The sequence below is a fragment of the Oncorhynchus keta genome, chromosome 34, assembly GCF_023373465.1.
Source record: "Oncorhynchus keta strain PuntledgeMale-10-30-2019 chromosome 34, Oket_V2, whole genome shotgun sequence".
In the NCBI taxonomy this organism is placed as follows: Eukaryota; Metazoa; Chordata; class Actinopteri; order Salmoniformes; family Salmonidae; genus Oncorhynchus; species Oncorhynchus keta.
In genome coordinates this window covers 37548324-37566639 of record NC_068454.1, presented here as the reverse complement: position 1 = coordinate 37566639, position 18316 = coordinate 37548324, and the positions used below count along the sequence as shown (strand labels likewise).

General features: G+C 42.9%; 1 protein-coding gene across 2 annotated transcripts in view; it reads right to left on the bottom strand.

Moving 5' to 3' along the window:
* Window positions 1-18316, bottom strand: part of LOC118366670 (obg-like ATPase 1) — a 44260-nt gene that overhangs the window by 11122 nt on the left and 14822 nt on the right. For both annotated transcript variants that reach the window (XM_052493788.1, XM_052493790.1), the window contains exons 5-7: window positions 10124-10299; window positions 6974-7054; window positions 6357-6454 (exon numbers count right to left, since the gene is read on the bottom strand). In XM_052493788.1, the coding sequence (XP_052349748.1) occupies window positions 6357-6454; window positions 6974-7054; window positions 10124-10299 (355 nt within the window). The remainder of the gene's footprint in view (window positions 1-6356; window positions 6455-6973; window positions 7055-10123; window positions 10300-18316) is intronic.

Sequence of the window (18316 nt, the reverse complement as noted above, 5' to 3'; positions counted from 1 at the left end):
CACATGCAATATTTATTCTCATCTTGTGTCAGACTGTCTACCCGTCCAAGGGAGTACAAAGAATGGCACTTATTAGAATAAAAGCAGAGGGAAGGTAATCAAGGACATATGGAACATCAGCCAATCATGCCCCCCCCCGTTTCCTTTTTCCATTCATAACAGTTCAACAATCACTCTGATAACAAGCTTTCAGGAGCTGTATGTGGCAACACTAAATTCATTAATTTATCTCATTAAAGCTGCCAGCCTGCAGGACACTTGCTGTGACATGTGTGTTTTGTTTTAACCCTTATCACAAAAGATAATAAACAGCACAACTTGCCAAAGCTATCAAAATATATCATTAGCTTCACTTAAAACACACAGAGATTCTTATGCTCTCAATAGCACAAAGAATGCTTCCGGGGGCTCCCTGCTTCTGAATGCTTTGGAAGAGGTTAGCATACTGTGTTACAACAGAAATGGCTATTCTTATCAAAAGAACACGGACTGAACGGAATGAGGCTGTGATCATGTATTATATGCTGACACACACGCTTCAAGCAGCGGATTCATACCAAATGCAGTGTTGTCACGGCAGTTGACCTAGTTAGTAACACAGAAAGTATGGCCAAAAAAAGTAGTGACACAATAATCCCTGTGTGTCCTACGAGCGGGTCAAGAGCAAGAGGTAAGTGAGCTTTACTCAGTTCAAAATGGGACTTCTGATCAGTGTCTAACCTGAAGCTATGCCCTCTGGTCAAGTATGTAGCCCAGGTTCACCCACTTGGCATTGTCCCAATCTTTATTACACAAGGGGACCGTTTCGGGGAACACGTCGCTGTCTTGTGAGGTCAACAGAGAACAAACGAGTGTCTGCATTGTTCCTATGGCCAGGAAGGAAGGCCGTGACACTCACCGTTAGGATCTCATTAGTGATAACAACAACCGAACAGAGCCGTCCCTGCCTGCGTGTCTTCCCCAACAAACCAGACCTCACCAGACCAGACCACAACAAAAGGCAGCCAGGCTACCCAGTGTCTTCTACTCATCCAACATGGTGAACAACAACAGTGTGAATAGACCAGGCAGACAGACCAGGGACGATCAATAACAAAGGCAAGTGAACTGATGCTCCGGGACTTTTATTAGAGACCATGTGGATATGGTTTACTCCTCTCCGAGCCTCTCAAAGTCATCCACACTCATTACAAAGCCTAACTGAAGGCTTCCACTAGGTGTGTGTGTTTTCAGCAGGGTACATGTCTTCCTTCCACGGGAACGCGGTTTTTCTCTCCAGGATCCCACAGTACTTAAGGGGAGAGGGGACGGCTGTGGATAGAGTGAAAGGGGACCCACTGATCATATATGTCCCACATCGCTTTGAAAGGCAAACCGTGACTCCCTAGACAGCAGTTCCTTAAAACTTGGATGGAACCAGCGGTTTTGCACTCAATAAACGTTAAATTCTGTTTATGGGAATTATGGTTTGGAGTAGCGGGCTGCTGCCACCGCTTTCCTGTAACGGTTCTCAGCAGACCACAACAATGCCTTCCCTCGGTGACAGTCTGCCTCACAATCTGATGGGGACCGAGATGCGCGCGCTTGCCAGTTCGTTAACGAATCCTCTAACATTAAAGAAAATGTACAGTTATCATTACTCTGCACCAAAATAAAAGTTAAAAACATAAAGTCAATCCTGACATCAAATGAATAGAAGACCTGAACAAAACATAGATGAGTAGGTTGTAGAGAGAAGCCGAGGGACAAACGGAGCACGTCCTCTCAGAGAGTGGGATCTTAAAACTAAACGTGGCTAGACCATCACCCTGCTGCGATTCACTGCAGAGGTACCTTTACTTGAATTGTCAAAGCACCACCTACAGGCCAGCTGGGGTAGTTCAATAAGCAAATATACCTGCTGGTTCACTTTCCATATCAAGAGAGAAATGAAGAGACAGCCAGTAAGAACAAAGTACCATGTCTGGAGACACACAACATAAGCAGGAAGAAAGTAATAAACATACGACCAATCCACAGACAGACACGTGCCAGACACACACACACACACACACACACACACACACACACACACACACACACACACACACACACACACACACACGCAGACAGAGACAGACAGACAGATACACCCCTTGCATGTAAAAGCCCCCTGTGAAGAGCCGTCCTACCCTGACATTCCTCTCCCAGCTCACGGTACAAACTCTGCACACTCAGAGAGGTCACGCTTTCCGGTTTTCTTAAAGGTCAACACATCTACTTAAGAGGCTCCAATTTACTTTAAAGCACATTATGAGGAGAGAAAAAAAACTCTTCAGCAAAACAGGCTGGCTCTCAAGTGGAGCTTTGCGTTTACTAAATGCGATGACAGTTGGCTGTCTGCTAAGGACATTGGATTAAATATCTGATAATATCGAGGCTAATGAAAATATTCAAAAAGGTTGAAAACTCCACCGACCAGGAGCTTTTAAATTACCAGCTTGTGCCTTGACAAGTGAAAACATACAAACAGCAGACAAACACCCACATTATAAACTGAGGAGTAATGACCCTCTCTAATACATAAACTATGTGACACAGACAAAAGTGTTCCAGGCAGCCGACTGACGCCGAGGGAAGAGGAAGCCTCTTGGTAGACTCTTGTAGATGCCATTCCCTATCACGCAATGCCTCTCAGTCATAAACACATGACAAATGCGGCCTTAATCATTTTTTACGAGCGGGGATGTGCAGGAGGCAGCGCATGGCTGGAGGGGAGAGGGGAGCGGCGCGAGCAGCAGGCAGCCCCCGCTCCACAGAGGAGAGGGCCGGAGTGGTAACGGCTCCTCTGGAACATCACTCGGCCAGCCGGCCTTTGATCTCCACACCGCAATTACGCCAACATCCAAATGAGCACGGAGTCGCCTCGGCAACAGACTTCAAACATGCACATGGACACATTCTCATACACACGCACTGTACTGTACTGTATGGAATTATACCCACGTGCTCCTCTCTACAGTAAATGATCTACCGTCTCCAGCAGAGAGCCTGGGGATGAAAGGAGGCCCTGTTCCCTCTCTGATCCCACCATTAATGATGGCTGCTTGCTAACGCTAATACAGTTTACTCTTGTTGAAATGAGGTCAGCTTGGTATGTAGTGGCTACAACACTGCACTCCAAACAGGGATATGATGGTCTAACAAATGGACGCGTTTTCCTCTGGCAGAATTCTTTGGCTACGTTATATAACATGGAAGTCATATCTGTCAGGGCCGTGCACAGACATTTCGGGGGGCAGGTCCAAAACGCTTACTTTCCTAATTCATTACTCGAAATTCGTAAAATGCAAATGGTCTCTGTATCAGAACATTTGTATTATGGCCTATTTATTTTCTGCAATATCACATTCGTCACTCATTGTAAGCAAGCTAGAGCCAATGACTCCTAGTAGGCTACTAACTAGAGATGAGATGAGTGACATCAGAAAAGTGTCTACCATAGCGGATGATGATGTAAATCTCCTAGTTAGCTAGCTAGTTTGCAATGCTGTCAAAACAAACCATTTTACTTAATGTCAGTTGGTTCTGCTGATGACATTTGCCTATTACCACCAAACACTTGAATTCGCCCCTTCTCTGTCCATAACAGTGAGAGACACACATAACAGGTCCAACTCAAAAAGTAGCCTACCAGTAGGCCTATTCAAACTATTCACCCGGCGCCCGTAGCAAGCACATTGCTTGCTACGGGCAAGCACAAGCACAATGCAAAAGTCAGGCGAGTGCACGCTTGATGCGGGAGCGCGGGGGAGGATTTATGAGCTAGTTTGATTTGCAATTCGTTACATACATTTTTTTTTTATATATAAAATTCAAAATAAAATAATTCCACTTAGCTGCGAAAGCACTTACTCATAGGAGGGCAAAAGGGCAGGTGCTCGAGCACTGGTTGAGCCCTATCTGTGCACGTGCCTGTCTGTCACGCAACAAAAGGCCTTTCCATTTGCAACGCTATCTGAACATGGTGATCAAACAGGAAATGATTGAAAAGGAAAGTGTGTAGCCAAAACGTATGCTTGTGACAAAAATATGAGAACACACCATCAACAATAACAACTGAAAAGTCTGCCTGAAAGTGAATATGTGATTAACAGACATTGCAAACACTGTACTATGTAAATGAACACAGTGCCGTGGGCCTGGAAAATGGCCCCCCGAGTGTCCCGAACCAAAAAAAGACAAGACGGGCCTGTTTACCTTCTATGGTGCTCCTCTTTATTCTCTACTCACATTAAAAGCTGAGATTACAATTTTGTCTTGCTTTTTGCTTTGAAAAGTCTTTAACCATATCATCATCTCAACTGTTCTGGGGGAAAACACGGGAGCACGGCGACAGCCAAATGGCAGTCTGGCGTCGCCACAGCAGACTGCCTGCTATTAGGGCTGAGAGCAGCATTTAGTGTACATTTAGGGGCAGCTAAATCTACCTGTAATCATCTCCGTACAGGTGTGGGCTCCACTCTGGACAAGGGAAGTGGCCCATCACTTGTCAATCAGAAACACTTTGATGTCTGCATTGTTCCACGCTGAGCCCTCAGGACACAACGGCACTACTGTTTCCCCATTTGAAAACGCCCCGAGATTTATTGCATTTCTCACAGTAAAAAAAAAAAACAGAACCACACAGAGGTAACATAAGAAAAAACAAAATCCTGCCCATGACTGACGCTCCGCAACGTCATGATTCATCAGATTTATGTGTTTCTGTTGCAGCGTTCCCTCCCCCTGCTGTCAGACAGACAGACAGACAGACAGACAGACTGTCATGTCAGGAACATTTTTGAACAGACAGTCATCAGTTGAACAACTTCCCTCCGAATCTAACGAGTCTGCCAAGCGAAGCAGAGACAAACAAAAGCAGGAATAAACTGTCTGACACCGAAACCTAGAGGGCAATTGAAAAGTGCGATACCCATCCACAGGTGAGTGGTTATGGACAGTATGTGACTGTTGCGTAGATAAGACAAGTATCCCTTTCACCTGTAATGACCATCTCCCAGTCTGCTCTCCCTGTGGCCAGGGAAGCTCCACTCTCCTCAAGGTGCTCAAGTGAAAAAGCCCGCTCTCATCACCCCTATGGCCACACCAGCACTCTGCAACAGGCCGTGGCAAAACCATAGGGCCCATATATCAGGTACTGCATGAATGGGACATAGAGAACACTGTTTATCAGACCAGAGCTAAACAGATAGATTTGGAAACATTCTGACACAATCTCATTTAGTCTGAGTTCACCTGTAGAGTTTATGAGACAGAGATAAGTCAGGCAGGGCTTGAGATGACAAGTCAAATAGAACCGCTGATTACACCAAGAACCCCTCTGACCTGTTTACTAGGAAACACATACAGTAGTTGAAAGCACATGTTTGTAAGTCACTATGAACATCTAAGTTGCAGATGTCATTCTGATTTCACTTGAATTCCATGCAAAATATGTATTTGGAGATGGCGAGTCAACCCAGTAAGACAAAGTATTCATATGTTCGAAGAAGAGCAAACAACACATGTAAACAGTGAACTCTTCAGACAAAACCAAACATTTTGGGGGAAAACAATTGTAGACATCATAATATTTAAAGAGAACCATCCTTATGATTTATTGGCCCTCTCCATATGACATTCATTCCTATTTTGGCTTTGAGTCACTGAATGTTAATTTTTGTTGTCATTTAAAGCCTTTCCCCCTTTGATATCGTATGGAAATGTGCCATTTTTCATGGAAAATGGAAGCCAGATGGTCTTAATACTTAATGAAGTGCAGAGTTTTGGGGGCTGCTTTGGTTTTGCAGGGTTGACTGTGACTGGAGTGTCAGAGCGGGCTGAGTGCCACCCCCAGGCAAGTCCTGTCACAGAGAGACTATCTTATTGGTCTGGAGTCAGTAGAGCAGCGTGGGTACGGTAGTAGTAGACAAACCAACTCCACAGTGGCTGAGGGATCACTTTAGCATGGGGAGAATAAAGAAGCTTCACAATAGGACTTTACTCTGAGCACTGTAAGCCTACGGTATCGAAACATCACTCATAACTATTTGCAGTTACTGGTTAGAAGGGGGACACGCTTTAAAACCGTTATTGAACATTGGGAATTGACCATGGAAGTTCTTTGGAAAACATTGGTTCAATGTCTCGCAGGTTGAGCTGATATAACATAAACTGAAAACAGGAATCATTCATTCATGGTTATGGATGGGTGAGGTGTAAGGGAGTCGACAATTAATAAGAAAATACACATTTGGTAAAAGGGAAGGTCCGTGGTTGTCCATGCTGTATGCAAAGTCAGTGGGGTTCCTCCCTATTTCTGAGCACTGACTTACCATTTGTTCTTTCTTCTGATGTAGTCTTTCTCTGAGAGGTTAATGAGGTAAATCATTGGCTTGGATGTCAAAAACAAGTATTTGTTCAACACTTCGATCTGTGAGAGAGGTTGAGAGAGGTTGAGAGAGGTTGAGAGAGAGAGAGAGAGAGAGAGAGAGAGAGAGAGAGAGAGAGAGAGAGAGAGAGAGAGAGAGAGAGAGAGAGAGAGAGAGAGAGAGAGAGAGAGAGAGAGAGAGAGAGAGAGAGAGAGAGAGAGAGAGAGAGAGAGAGAGAGAGAGAGAGAGAGGACAAGAACTGAGGATCCAAACTTTCCAAAGTAGTCTTTGAGGAGGATGCAGAATAAAGAGTGAAGCCAAATCAAATTAGGATCTTGTCTGGACTCTGCAGGGAGCCTCTATAAAGCGTTTAGATCAATATCAGGCCGGACTGATGTCATTAGTTTGTTAACAAAAAAGTCCTATAGAAATACCCCCCAAAAAGACAGCATGCGCATTCAATTGTGATTTGCATATCAGACCCATTTGTCTCAAAAGCAGGAGTCTGACTTTCAGGCCAGATGAAAAGATAAAGCTGATAAATGGCAGTAATACATTTGAGTGTGACATCAAAGTCTTACCTCCTTCTCAGTCCAATCGCGACAGTAGCGGACATGTTTCTTTTCATCCGCGACCCAGTTCTTGATTTTGAGCATTACGTCCTGTTCGGGATTAAAAAAGAATGAACAAGAAGCCATTAAAGGAGATGAAAAAGAATACAAACCCAGCAGGGTACAGGGTAATTATTTCCTAAATGCACGGCATCCTGATGACCAAATGAACAATGCCTGCTCGTATTGAAACAGGAGAGGCCGGGCTTTGACAGGGATGGCACGCACAAGAACCCCCCCCCCCTCTTAAAACAGAATAAAATGCCCTCTAGTGAGTCGCACTAAGTTCACCTGTTTGGCACACGCCATATTCAATAAGGACCATCCAATAATAAAAGTATGAAGAGAGAAAGAAAGGGGAAGAAAGAGAGAAAAGGTAAGGCTAGTTGGTTAGTAATGTGTGTGTTATTTTAAATCCCTCAGGCTCTCTGCAGTGAGCAGTCATTGAATATGCACTAGTCAGGTACTAATTACACACTGTTCCTCCTGGAGAAAATATTAGGCTTTTCCAGCAATGTTTGCCATATTCATTACTGAAGCAGTTGTGGGTTGAGAACCCATAGGCAAGACTGGGCCATGACAGGATCTGGGAGCGGGAATGGGTGGGAACATGGGAGGGAGGCAGTTATAAAAATTTGTAATAAAGAAATTGAGCCTATTATTGTTGATCCGACCCCCACAGAAATTAGCGGAACACATTCTTTTTGTTCCTTTCAACTTAACCTCCCCCTTCATATAAAAACTCCTCCACCCCCTGCAACACTCCCCCTACCTCCTCTTTCCTCCCCAAACCCTCGCAGCACTTCACAATCACACAACCCTTTAAAGAACAGAGGAAAAGAGCCTGCCAGAGCCTCAATTACACAATGGCAGAAAAAGCTCCACACACTGACCCCCAGGCAGCTGCATTCCCTCTCTGCACATCTCTCTCTCCGCAGGAATTCTAAAGGCCTTTTAGTCAGGCAGCCAGAGTGCGGCCAGCAGGAGAGAGAGCAGGAAGAGCGCCGCACAGTCCGCCCGCGTCAGCCCAAGTCTTCACAGAGAGATTAATCATGTGTGAAATGGAAACAGCAAACGGCCAGTGACACAGGCTGAACTCGCTCCAGGTTTCCCTCATCAGCTCTGGGCCTCCGTGCAGCGCTCCTCTAACAGGCAGGTGTTAATAAAAGGCATATGGGTCCCACAGGGGTCAAACACATACGCCTGCCACCAGGAAACACTGCTGGGGGTCCTAGCCGCTGAATATTATTGTTTGTTACGGACAGGGAATTCTGGGATGAAACATTGTCCTTGTTCAATGTACATTATGATCTCAAAATGGATTGAAGTGATCATAACAACAGTCTTTTAATAGGAGTTCGAATAGCACATTATGTTGCAACATTAGGCCTATACAGTGTTTCACAATATGCAAAGACATATTTGCTTGTGAACCCACAATCAGCCAGTTGAATTCATGCTGAATAAATACATGCATGGTTCAATTGGCCGAGTATTCTCAGAAAAAGGCAGATGGCATGGTTTCAATCACTTTTGAACAAGTGCAGATATCATGTCTATTTTACAAGAGGAATAATCAGCCTCAGTTATAAAACACCCCATGTTTGTCTCAGTCCTATCAATACCCAACACATGTAGGTAGCTATAGAATATTGAGTAACATCATTATTTGCATAGAAATGTGTATAATATGTCACACTACAGAAATGTAAATATCTGTACTTAAATGCGTGTTAATTCAGTATTCAGGCGTATTTTCAAAAGAGAGAGGACTAAGTGAGGAGCTCTGGGAAAACAAGCTGCAGCTCCAGAAATCAGTGCTTCATTCTACGTTCTCGTTAATTACTCAGTAAGTGCTAATTATTACCGTTTAAATTCAAATACGTGGTATTTACCTGGTTATTTTATGGTACTCAAGGCACTATAAAAGGACGTGCTGCTAAACCATTTATTTATTTACATTGAAGGAGAATCATGGTAAACGGTGACAGAGGTACTGCCTCTACCCTAAACCTGGACATAAACAGAAGGACGAAGGATGCTCTCAGTAAAACAAAATAAAACTCAGCTTGAACGTGTCAAATACCAAATTCAGCCTGTAAGAAATGCAGCATTTGATAAGGACCATTCTCTCACTTCTAAAGGAGCCGTCTATAGATTTCACTTGGCAAGGCATACACAACCTTTGACAAGTAATGTAAATTATTTTTATTCATTGCCTAAAATTGTCAGCAATTATGTGCGTCAGCGGCCACCTGCCTGGCCTGAATGGCTGCCCGTCTGCCGGGCTGCTAAGGGGGATTACTCTGAGGGGGACCGACCGGCCGGGGCCCCTGCAGCAGGTGAAATGGCCCCGCTCGTTAGTGTAATGAGCGGTCAGAGGCTCCATGTGCAGGGGTTCTGAAATTGAGCACGTCGCTCCCTCTGAAAGGCCAGATTACCTCGCTTACTCTCCCATTCTGCATTGGGTCACACTCCCTCTGCCCTGCACAGAGCACATCATACAATCACGACAGAAGCAGAACTACCACAGTGAATACAGCAAAGCTTCGTTATATATATATATCAATATTATTACTTAGGTTTGGGCCCCGCATGCATTTCGACATGATATACAGTATATTTCGACGCCCTCTAATCTTACACAGTCTATTCTGTGTCTCACTGCGGAGAACCGAAGAATGTTCTGTCAAAGCACATTTATTGTATTCATATCTGGGATGTGGGATTGTGGGTCACCCATTGTATGGCCTCACCCAATTTCCAGAAACTGCTGTGGGTGCGAGAGCGAGCTAGCGAGAGCTGTGCTGTGATTTGAGTATTACTTCAGATGAAAAGAGGCTTGTGAAAACACTTTCATTAGCCCAGCACTGTGACCCAGGGTTAGCAGCTGAATACCTAACTCTCTATTCATGATTTCAACAGCAGAAAACCCCTGACCCCCGATCACTTTCAATCTCAGAAAAAGAGAGAGAATGGCGCAAAGAGAGGAAGGAGACCCTATGGGGGGGAATAGAAGAAAAAAAATCCTCATTGACACTGTGTGTGGAACGCAGGGTTATTATTTGTGCTCAGGTGCTGTGTGGGAGCTGCATTGGACATGCTGAGACATTGACTCACGTATTCAGGTTTGAGTTTCTTGTCGCTTCCCCTCACGGCCACCTTCTCCAGCTTCTCCATAATGGGCCCGATCATCTCCTCATCCTTCAGCCTCAGCTCCTCATGGATGATCTCAATGTCCCTCACTGGGTCCACGTTCCCCTCCACATGGACAATGTCCTCATCCTCAAATGCACCTACAATACAGCAAGAGGATCACATCACTATAACACACTACCACATGCACACGTACTTGAACCTTTGCTGTAGCTACAGAAATACATACAAGCACACACCACAGGAGGTTGGTGGCACCTTAATTGGGGAGGACTGGCTCGTGGTAATGACTGCAGCGGAATGGGTGGAATGTTATCAAATGCATCAAACATATGGTTTCCATGTTCTTCCCTCAGCAGCCTCCACTGATACACACACACACACACACACACACACACACACACACACACACACACACACACACACACACACACACACACACACACACACACACACACACACACACACACACACACACACACACACACACACACACACACACACACACACACACACACACACACACACACACACACACGCACGCACGCACGCACGCACACACACACACACACCATCATCAGGATCAATGGCATCGACTGTTCCTCAGGTCACAAGTTGTACTATGAGTACTGAGATCACCAACAATGATTACATTCTCAGGGGAAAATTGGACGAATAAATACATCCACTTCAAAAAGCACAGTGGGAGAAAACCATGGTAAATGTAATAGCCAAATCACAATACATTTGACTATTCTACAAAATACATACCGTAAGCAAGCACACGTTTTGTAAGCACCACTATGAATCTTCAACTTGCAGTGTCATGGTAAATTCCTCTAACAGTTGTGGGCTCCCCCTTTTACTTACATGGAAAACTTTAACTCTTTGCCAACTTTAGTACCCCAATGTGTGAGTTTAGCCAAAGGCGTTTCTGTTTTTATTGTGCTGAGAAACAAGACAACTTTCTGTACCTGTGCCTGTGCCAGAATGTACATCTGTATGGTGTGTAGCTAGTTAATTTCTAAGAGGCTGTCTGGCACAGCCTCTTAAAATTGTGAGGTATAAACCAAACACAAACAGTTAAATAATGCCCACCTGGAAACAAAAATGTATTCAATGTTACTGTAAATATAAATACAGGGCCTTCCCTCTGCTAATCAATGGCCTAGTTGCAATGGTCTTGATGCTGATTAGATAATGAAGCACTTAACCACACAATTTAGCCAGCCACTGATGATGTCCTCCTCCTGATTCTGGAGAAGGGCTCAGGGTTCCGGCCACGGGGCAGGAATGGAAGGGTAGTGGGAGGCATCTGTCAGACGGGGACTGACATCCTTTAACACCAGTCATGGCCATCTCTCTGGCCCACTATCTACTATGTCATTAACTAGTGTCAGCACAGTGATCGTTACCATTCACCCAACTGGCAGATGACAAGAATCATTTATGGCTTCCGGTTGATATTTTAACTTGTTTTCTGAAACTTTTACTTCTATAAAGTAAAACCATGGTAAATGTAATAGCCAAATCACAATACATTTGACTATTCTACAAAATACATAAAGCCACGAGTAAAACACCATGTAACTAAACACAAAGATATTGTTTCTGTGTATGGTTAAGCTCATGAGCAGCATACCCTTACAAATCTTCTTCTACCTGACAAGCATTAACAATGAGTTTTTTGAAAATCATTTCAACTGTTTTCGTAAAACACTGATCTTCAGTTGCACTTAAACCTTACATTTTCACGATGTGTAGCAGGGTTGTGCTAACCTGTGTAGCAGGGTTGTGCTAACTTCAAAATTGAATTGAGAGAGCCTCGGAAATTCCAATTAAATTCTAGACGTTGAATTAAATTTGTCGCAAACAGGATACAGAATTGCAATTTGAATTTGAATTAAAAGGAAATAGAATTTCATTTAGTGAAATTAAATCAAATTCAAATGCCTCTCCTATTAGGTGTAATCTATAACAATATACATATTGTACATAAAACATGTCATTATATACATGCATCGCTCATCCATATATTTATATGTACATATTCTTATTCATTCCTTTACACTTGTATTACTTGTTAGATATTACTGCATGGTCAGAACTAGAAGCACAAGCATTTCGCTAAACTCGCATTAACATCTGCTAACCATATGTATGTGACCAATAACATTTGATTTCATTTGTTGAAACAATAGATTTTTAGGACAAAATCTTAAAATGAATGATTAATGAAAACAAAACCTATATGCGAATATTCAAAGTCATTATTTTTCATTAATCACAACAACAAACCATATGGGGGAAATACTACATTTCCCAGGATCCACTACTTTAATTTTTTTTTAATTTTACTAGGCAAGTCAGTTAAGAACAAATTCTTATTTTCAATGACGGCCTAGGAACAGTGGGTTAACTGCCTGTTCAAGGGCAGAATGACAGATTTTGTACCTTGTCAGCTTGGAGATTTGAACTTGCAACCTTTCGGTTACTAGTCCAATGCTCTAACCACTAGGCTACCCTGCCGCCACTCAAGTTGGCCCTAAAGCTTTAGAAAAAAAGCCAAACAAATGAAATTATTTGTTGCCATAAATTTGCTTATTCTAAGCACTAACGTTAAAAGAGTACAGGAAATGAACATTGTTTCCAGAGAAAAGTGATATACTATTTGTTATCTAGTGACCTGTCAGATGCAATGAAACTCATGTTCTATGACTAAGTGGAATTTATTTGAATTGCACTGAATTAAATTCTACTTCCTGTCACTCAAATTCAAATTCAAAATCTTGTGGGGTTTGGCCAATTCAATTTCAGTTTTAAATTGTGAGTTGAACGGGAGTCAATTCCAAAATTCTGAATTGAGCACAACCCTGCTATGTAGCATCTGTCAGGACATTGAAGCTCAGGTTAAAGCATTGCTGTGTTAATGGAAGATGCGTGATATGTTTGGCATCAGCGTGTTTTGGCGAAGAGTTACTTTATATTCGAACAGCACTCCCGCTTGAAGTGTTGACACCTCAGAGGAGAGGAGTGTTGACACCTCAGAGGAGAGGAGTGTTGACAGTTGAGGCCCAGTGAGGAAAGTACATCCTTTGATTGATTCATGCCACTTATCATGGCTGTCATACTTCTGATTTAGAACAAGTTTCAACCATGATTCATGTTGGAAATGTTGATGATTCATGGAATGGATGGGTGTTTTAACAGGTATTACAACAACACTGCAATTTCCTGAGACTTCCTCTCCCCTGTTTAACTAATTGAGTTATGTGCTGTGTTATATTTCAGCAAAAAGGCCAAAGGGTGGCCAATATATCACGGCTAAGGGCTGTTCTTATGCACGATGCAACACGGAGTGCCTGGATACAGCCGTTAGTCGTGGTACTGTATATTGACCATATAAGACAAACCCCAGAGGTGCCTTATTGCTGTTATGAACTGGCTACCTAAGTAATTACAAAAGTAAAACGTTTTTTTTGTTCATACCCGTGGTATACTGTCAGATATACACTACCGTTCAAAGAATTTGGGTTCACTTAGAAATGTCCTTGCTTTTGAAAGAAAAGTATGTCTTTTGTCCATTAAAATAACATCAAATTGATCAGAAATACAGTGTAGACATTGTTAATTTTGTAAATGACTATTGTAGCTGGAAACGGCATATTTTTTATGGAATATCTACATAAGAGTACAGATGCCCATTATCAGCAACCATTACTCCTGTGTTCCAATGGCACATTGTGTTAGCTAATCCAAGTTTACCATTTTAAAAGGCTAATTGATCATTAGAAAACCATTTTGCAATTATGTTAGCACAGCTGAAAACTGTTGTTCTGATTAAAGAAGCAATACAACTGGCCTTCTTTAGACTAGTTGAGTATCTGGAGCATCAGCATTTGTGGGTTTGATTACAGGCTCGAAATACCCAGAAACAAATAACTTTCTTTTGAAACTCGTCAGTCTATTCTTGTTCTGAGAAATGAAGGCTATTCCATGCAAGAAATGGTCAAGAAACTGAAGATCTTGTACAACGCTGTGTACTACTTACTCCCTTTCCGGAACAGAGCAAACTGACACTAACCAGAATAGAAAGAGGAGTGGGAGGCCCCGGTGCACAACTGAGCAAGAGGACAAGTACATTAGAGTGTCTAGTATGAGAAACAGACGCTTCACAAGTCCTCAACTGGCAGCTTCATTCAATAGTACCCGCAAAACACCAGTCTCAACGTCAACAGTGATGAGGCAACGCCGGGATGCTGGCCTTCTAGGCAGAGTTGCAAAGAAAAAGCCACATCTCAGACTGGCCAGTAGGAATAAAATATTAAAGTGGGCAAAAGAACACAGACACTAGAAGAACTCTGTCTAGAAGGCCAGCATCCTGGAGTCGCCTCTTCACTGTTGACGTTGACACTGGTGTTTTCCGGGTACAATTTAATGAAGCTACCATTTGAGGACTTGTGAGGCGTCTGTTTCTCAAACTAGACACTTGTCCCCTTTCTCAGTGGTGCACTGGGGCCTCCCACTCCTCTTTCTATTCTGGTTAGAGTCAGTTTGCATTGTTCTGTGAAGGAAGTAGTACACAGCGTTGTACGAGATCTTCAGTTTCTTGGCAATTTCTCACATCAGAACAAGAATAGACTGACTAATTTCAGAAGAAAGTTTTTTTGTTTTTGGACATTTTATGCCTGTAATTGAACTCACAAATGCTGATGCTCCAGATACTCAACTAGCCTAAAGAAGACCAGTTGTATTGCTTCTTTAAATCAGAACAACTCATTTTAGCTGTGCTAAGACAGGAGTGATGGTTGCTGATAATGGCCCTCTGTACCTATGTAGATATTCCATAAAAAAAATCTGCCGTTTCCAGCTACAATAGTCATTTACAACATTAACAATTGTCTACACTGTATTTCTGATCAATTTGATGTTATTTTAATGGACAAAAAAAATGTGCTTTCTTTTAAAAAACAAGGACATTTCTAAGTGACCCCAAACCTTTGAATGGTAGTACATATATACATTCTTTATGTGCATGTTACACTGGCTTCTTCTTCTTCTGACATTACACAAACAAGCAATCAATCTATGGAAATGCAACTGCTTACGTCACCATTCAATCATTCTGAACTCTGATAGCGTGATGAGATCAACAACAAAATGACAGATTAACATGAAATCAAATTTGCCAGTCTCATTCGAGTCAACAGAAGCTCTACACCTTGGTGCAAGCTATCATGATCATGCGTGTCGTTGTCATACTCATGGTAAAATGAACTTATCCAATTACACTTTGCCTAATCAGGCTGTTTTGGTTCCTCTCCTCTTCCAGAGGTACTCCACAGTATAAACAGTTCACTTACGCCACACAGAAAGAGGCCAATCAGTGGAATTATTGTTTTGCTGCTCCAATTTGCCAGCTCCCAGTTCTACACTGATTGGAATGAAAATGTGCTATTGTGTGCACGGTCCCTTCATGAACTTAAAGTGAAAATAACGCAATGTGAATCATCTGTGAGAGGCATCAATGTATATACTGACAAAGGATTGTCATTCTTTTTTGGGATAGATCAAACAAGAATGTGTGTGAGGGATAATTGTTCTATGGGCTATATCTCTAATATATATATTTGTTGGAAAGGCTGGACATAACAATAACAGTCATATGTTGACAAGGTTAATCTTCTAAATAACAGCCCTCCCAACAAACCAATAACTCACTATTACACACACGGAATTCACAAGTGGATTGTGAGGAAGAAGCTGTACAGTCTAGGTTGAGGAGCAGATGATCCACTGCCCCTTCAGTGATCTACCAACAGCCTTTACTGAACACTACGTTGCAAAGTCATTTACTTTCATTTCCTCTAATTTCACATTTACATCACACCAGGCCCATTCAGGCCTTAGTAACTGGGCTACTATCTATGCATGAGGAGAAAGAGGGAAGAAGAAGAAAAAACCCGGAGGAGGTAAATCTCCACAATTAGGCCTTTAACGACTGGGTCTGGGTAGGCCTCTGTGAAGACGGCACTTATGAGACTGCGGCGCCACACAAAGCCACAAGGAAGACAGTAAAAAAAAAAAGGGTGGGGGGGAAGAGAGCCTGGTTTCAGGAGTCAAGTCTATCTTCCAATTAACATTTTACTGCTTTGTTTCAAATACTGTATGTTTTGAAGAGACCATTAGCAGGTGTTCCTTTATTGACTGAACAAAGGGCTTTATCTTTTAAGGGCCCGAGCGGCACAACAATGCTCTGACCAGAGAATGGCCGTAAAGAGTGGAGTCTGGGGAAGCCTTGCCTCAGCAAAGTCATGGGATAGGACTCTTGCGTTAGAGCACCAGTGAGAGCACCAGTAGCAACACCAGTGGGAGCACCAGTGGGAGCTAGGGACTAGGGAAACAGAGCAACAGTGCCTATCTCTCTAACATGCACTGCCTTCTCTTTTGTTAGCATGTCTCAATAGATTGACTTTGCCTTTTACAGCATCTGCGATGTAGAATTCCATTCCCATATTGAAAATAATACAATTCACAGACATAAGAAATTACAAATAGGTATTGAACAAGGTCTGTTACGTCTCTAGTTCAAATCATTTGGCACAATAATGGGCTCATTGATTGTTTTTGGTTTTACAGCTTGTTACTCCTCTGGGTTGCTGACATGTGAGCTTTCAATGAACCAGGGTGACAACTGTTTCAAGAGGCCGTATATTTTCAGTTTGTAGAGGTGAAACACTTGAAAACATGCAGCTAGTTTAAGGGACTGATGTCATTACTTTTCCGTCAAGTACAAAGACAAGGAGAGACAGGAGAAACATGCCACAAGTAAATACTGATCAAACTGACTCCTCTAGGCCTCCCGAGTGGCGCAGCGGTCCAAGGCACTGCATCGCAGTGCTAGAGGCATCACTACAGACCAGGGTTCGATTCCTGGCTGTTTCACAACCGGCCATGATCGGGAGTCCCATAGGGATTGGCTCAGTGTCATCCGGGTTTGGCCGGGGGGGGCTTTACAAGTAGGCTGTCAATGTAAATAAAAATCTGACTTGCCTAGCTAAATAAATGTTAAATAAAAAATGTATAAATCATGTTGCTACCTGGAGAGGCTATGTGGTCAACATAATTCAGTCAAATTACAGTCATCGCTGGGGCTGAGCTCCTGCCATCCAGGAACTGTACACCAGACAGTGTCAGAGGAAGGTCCATAAAATTGTATGGCTGATGTTTTACGTGCTCCTAACCAAATGTGTTATTTTTGTATTAAAAAATTGCGTTGTTTGTAACTAGTTTTTATATCAGTCCCTTATTTTGTACATAATGATGCTGCTACCATCTGTTATAACCGAAAATAACTTCTGGACATCAAAACAGCGATTACTCACCACGAACTGGTAGATGCTTTTCCTTTAACGAGTCCGACGTGAAGGATATACTGTATTCCCGGGAACAGGCCCAAATCCACGTCATTTGTGTGAAGAGAAGACCTTCTGTGAAATCGTAGGCGAGCGAGTAAAACCCCACTGCCATCCGCTCTATTGACAAACATCCAGTCATTGGAAAATAAAATCCATGACCTAAAAGCAAGACTAAACTGCCAACGGGACATTAAAAACTAATATCTTATGTTCCACCTAGTCGTAGCTGAAGGACGACATGAACATCATACAGCTTGTGGTTTCTACACTGTATCGGCAAGATAGAACAGCAGCCTCTGGTAAGACAAGGGGTGGCGGACTAAGTTTATTTGTAAACAACAGCTGGTGCACGATACGGAAATCTCAAGGTTTTGCTCACCTGATGTAGAGTATCTCATGATACGCTGTAGACCACACTATCTACCGAGAGAGTTTTCATCTGAATTTATCGTAGCTGAATACATACCACTACAGACTGATGCTGGCACTAAGACCACCCTCAATGAGCTGTATACCCCCACAGGAAAACAGGAAAATGTTTATCCAGAGGCGGCGCTCCCAGTGGCCGGGGACTTTAATGCAGGGAATCTTAAATCTGTTTTACCAAATTTCCACCAGCATGTTAAATGTGCAACCAGAGGGGAAAATAACTCTAGACCACCTTTACCCCACACGCAACACATACAAAGCTCTCCCTCGCTCTCCATTAGGCAAATCTGACCATAATTCTATCCTCCTC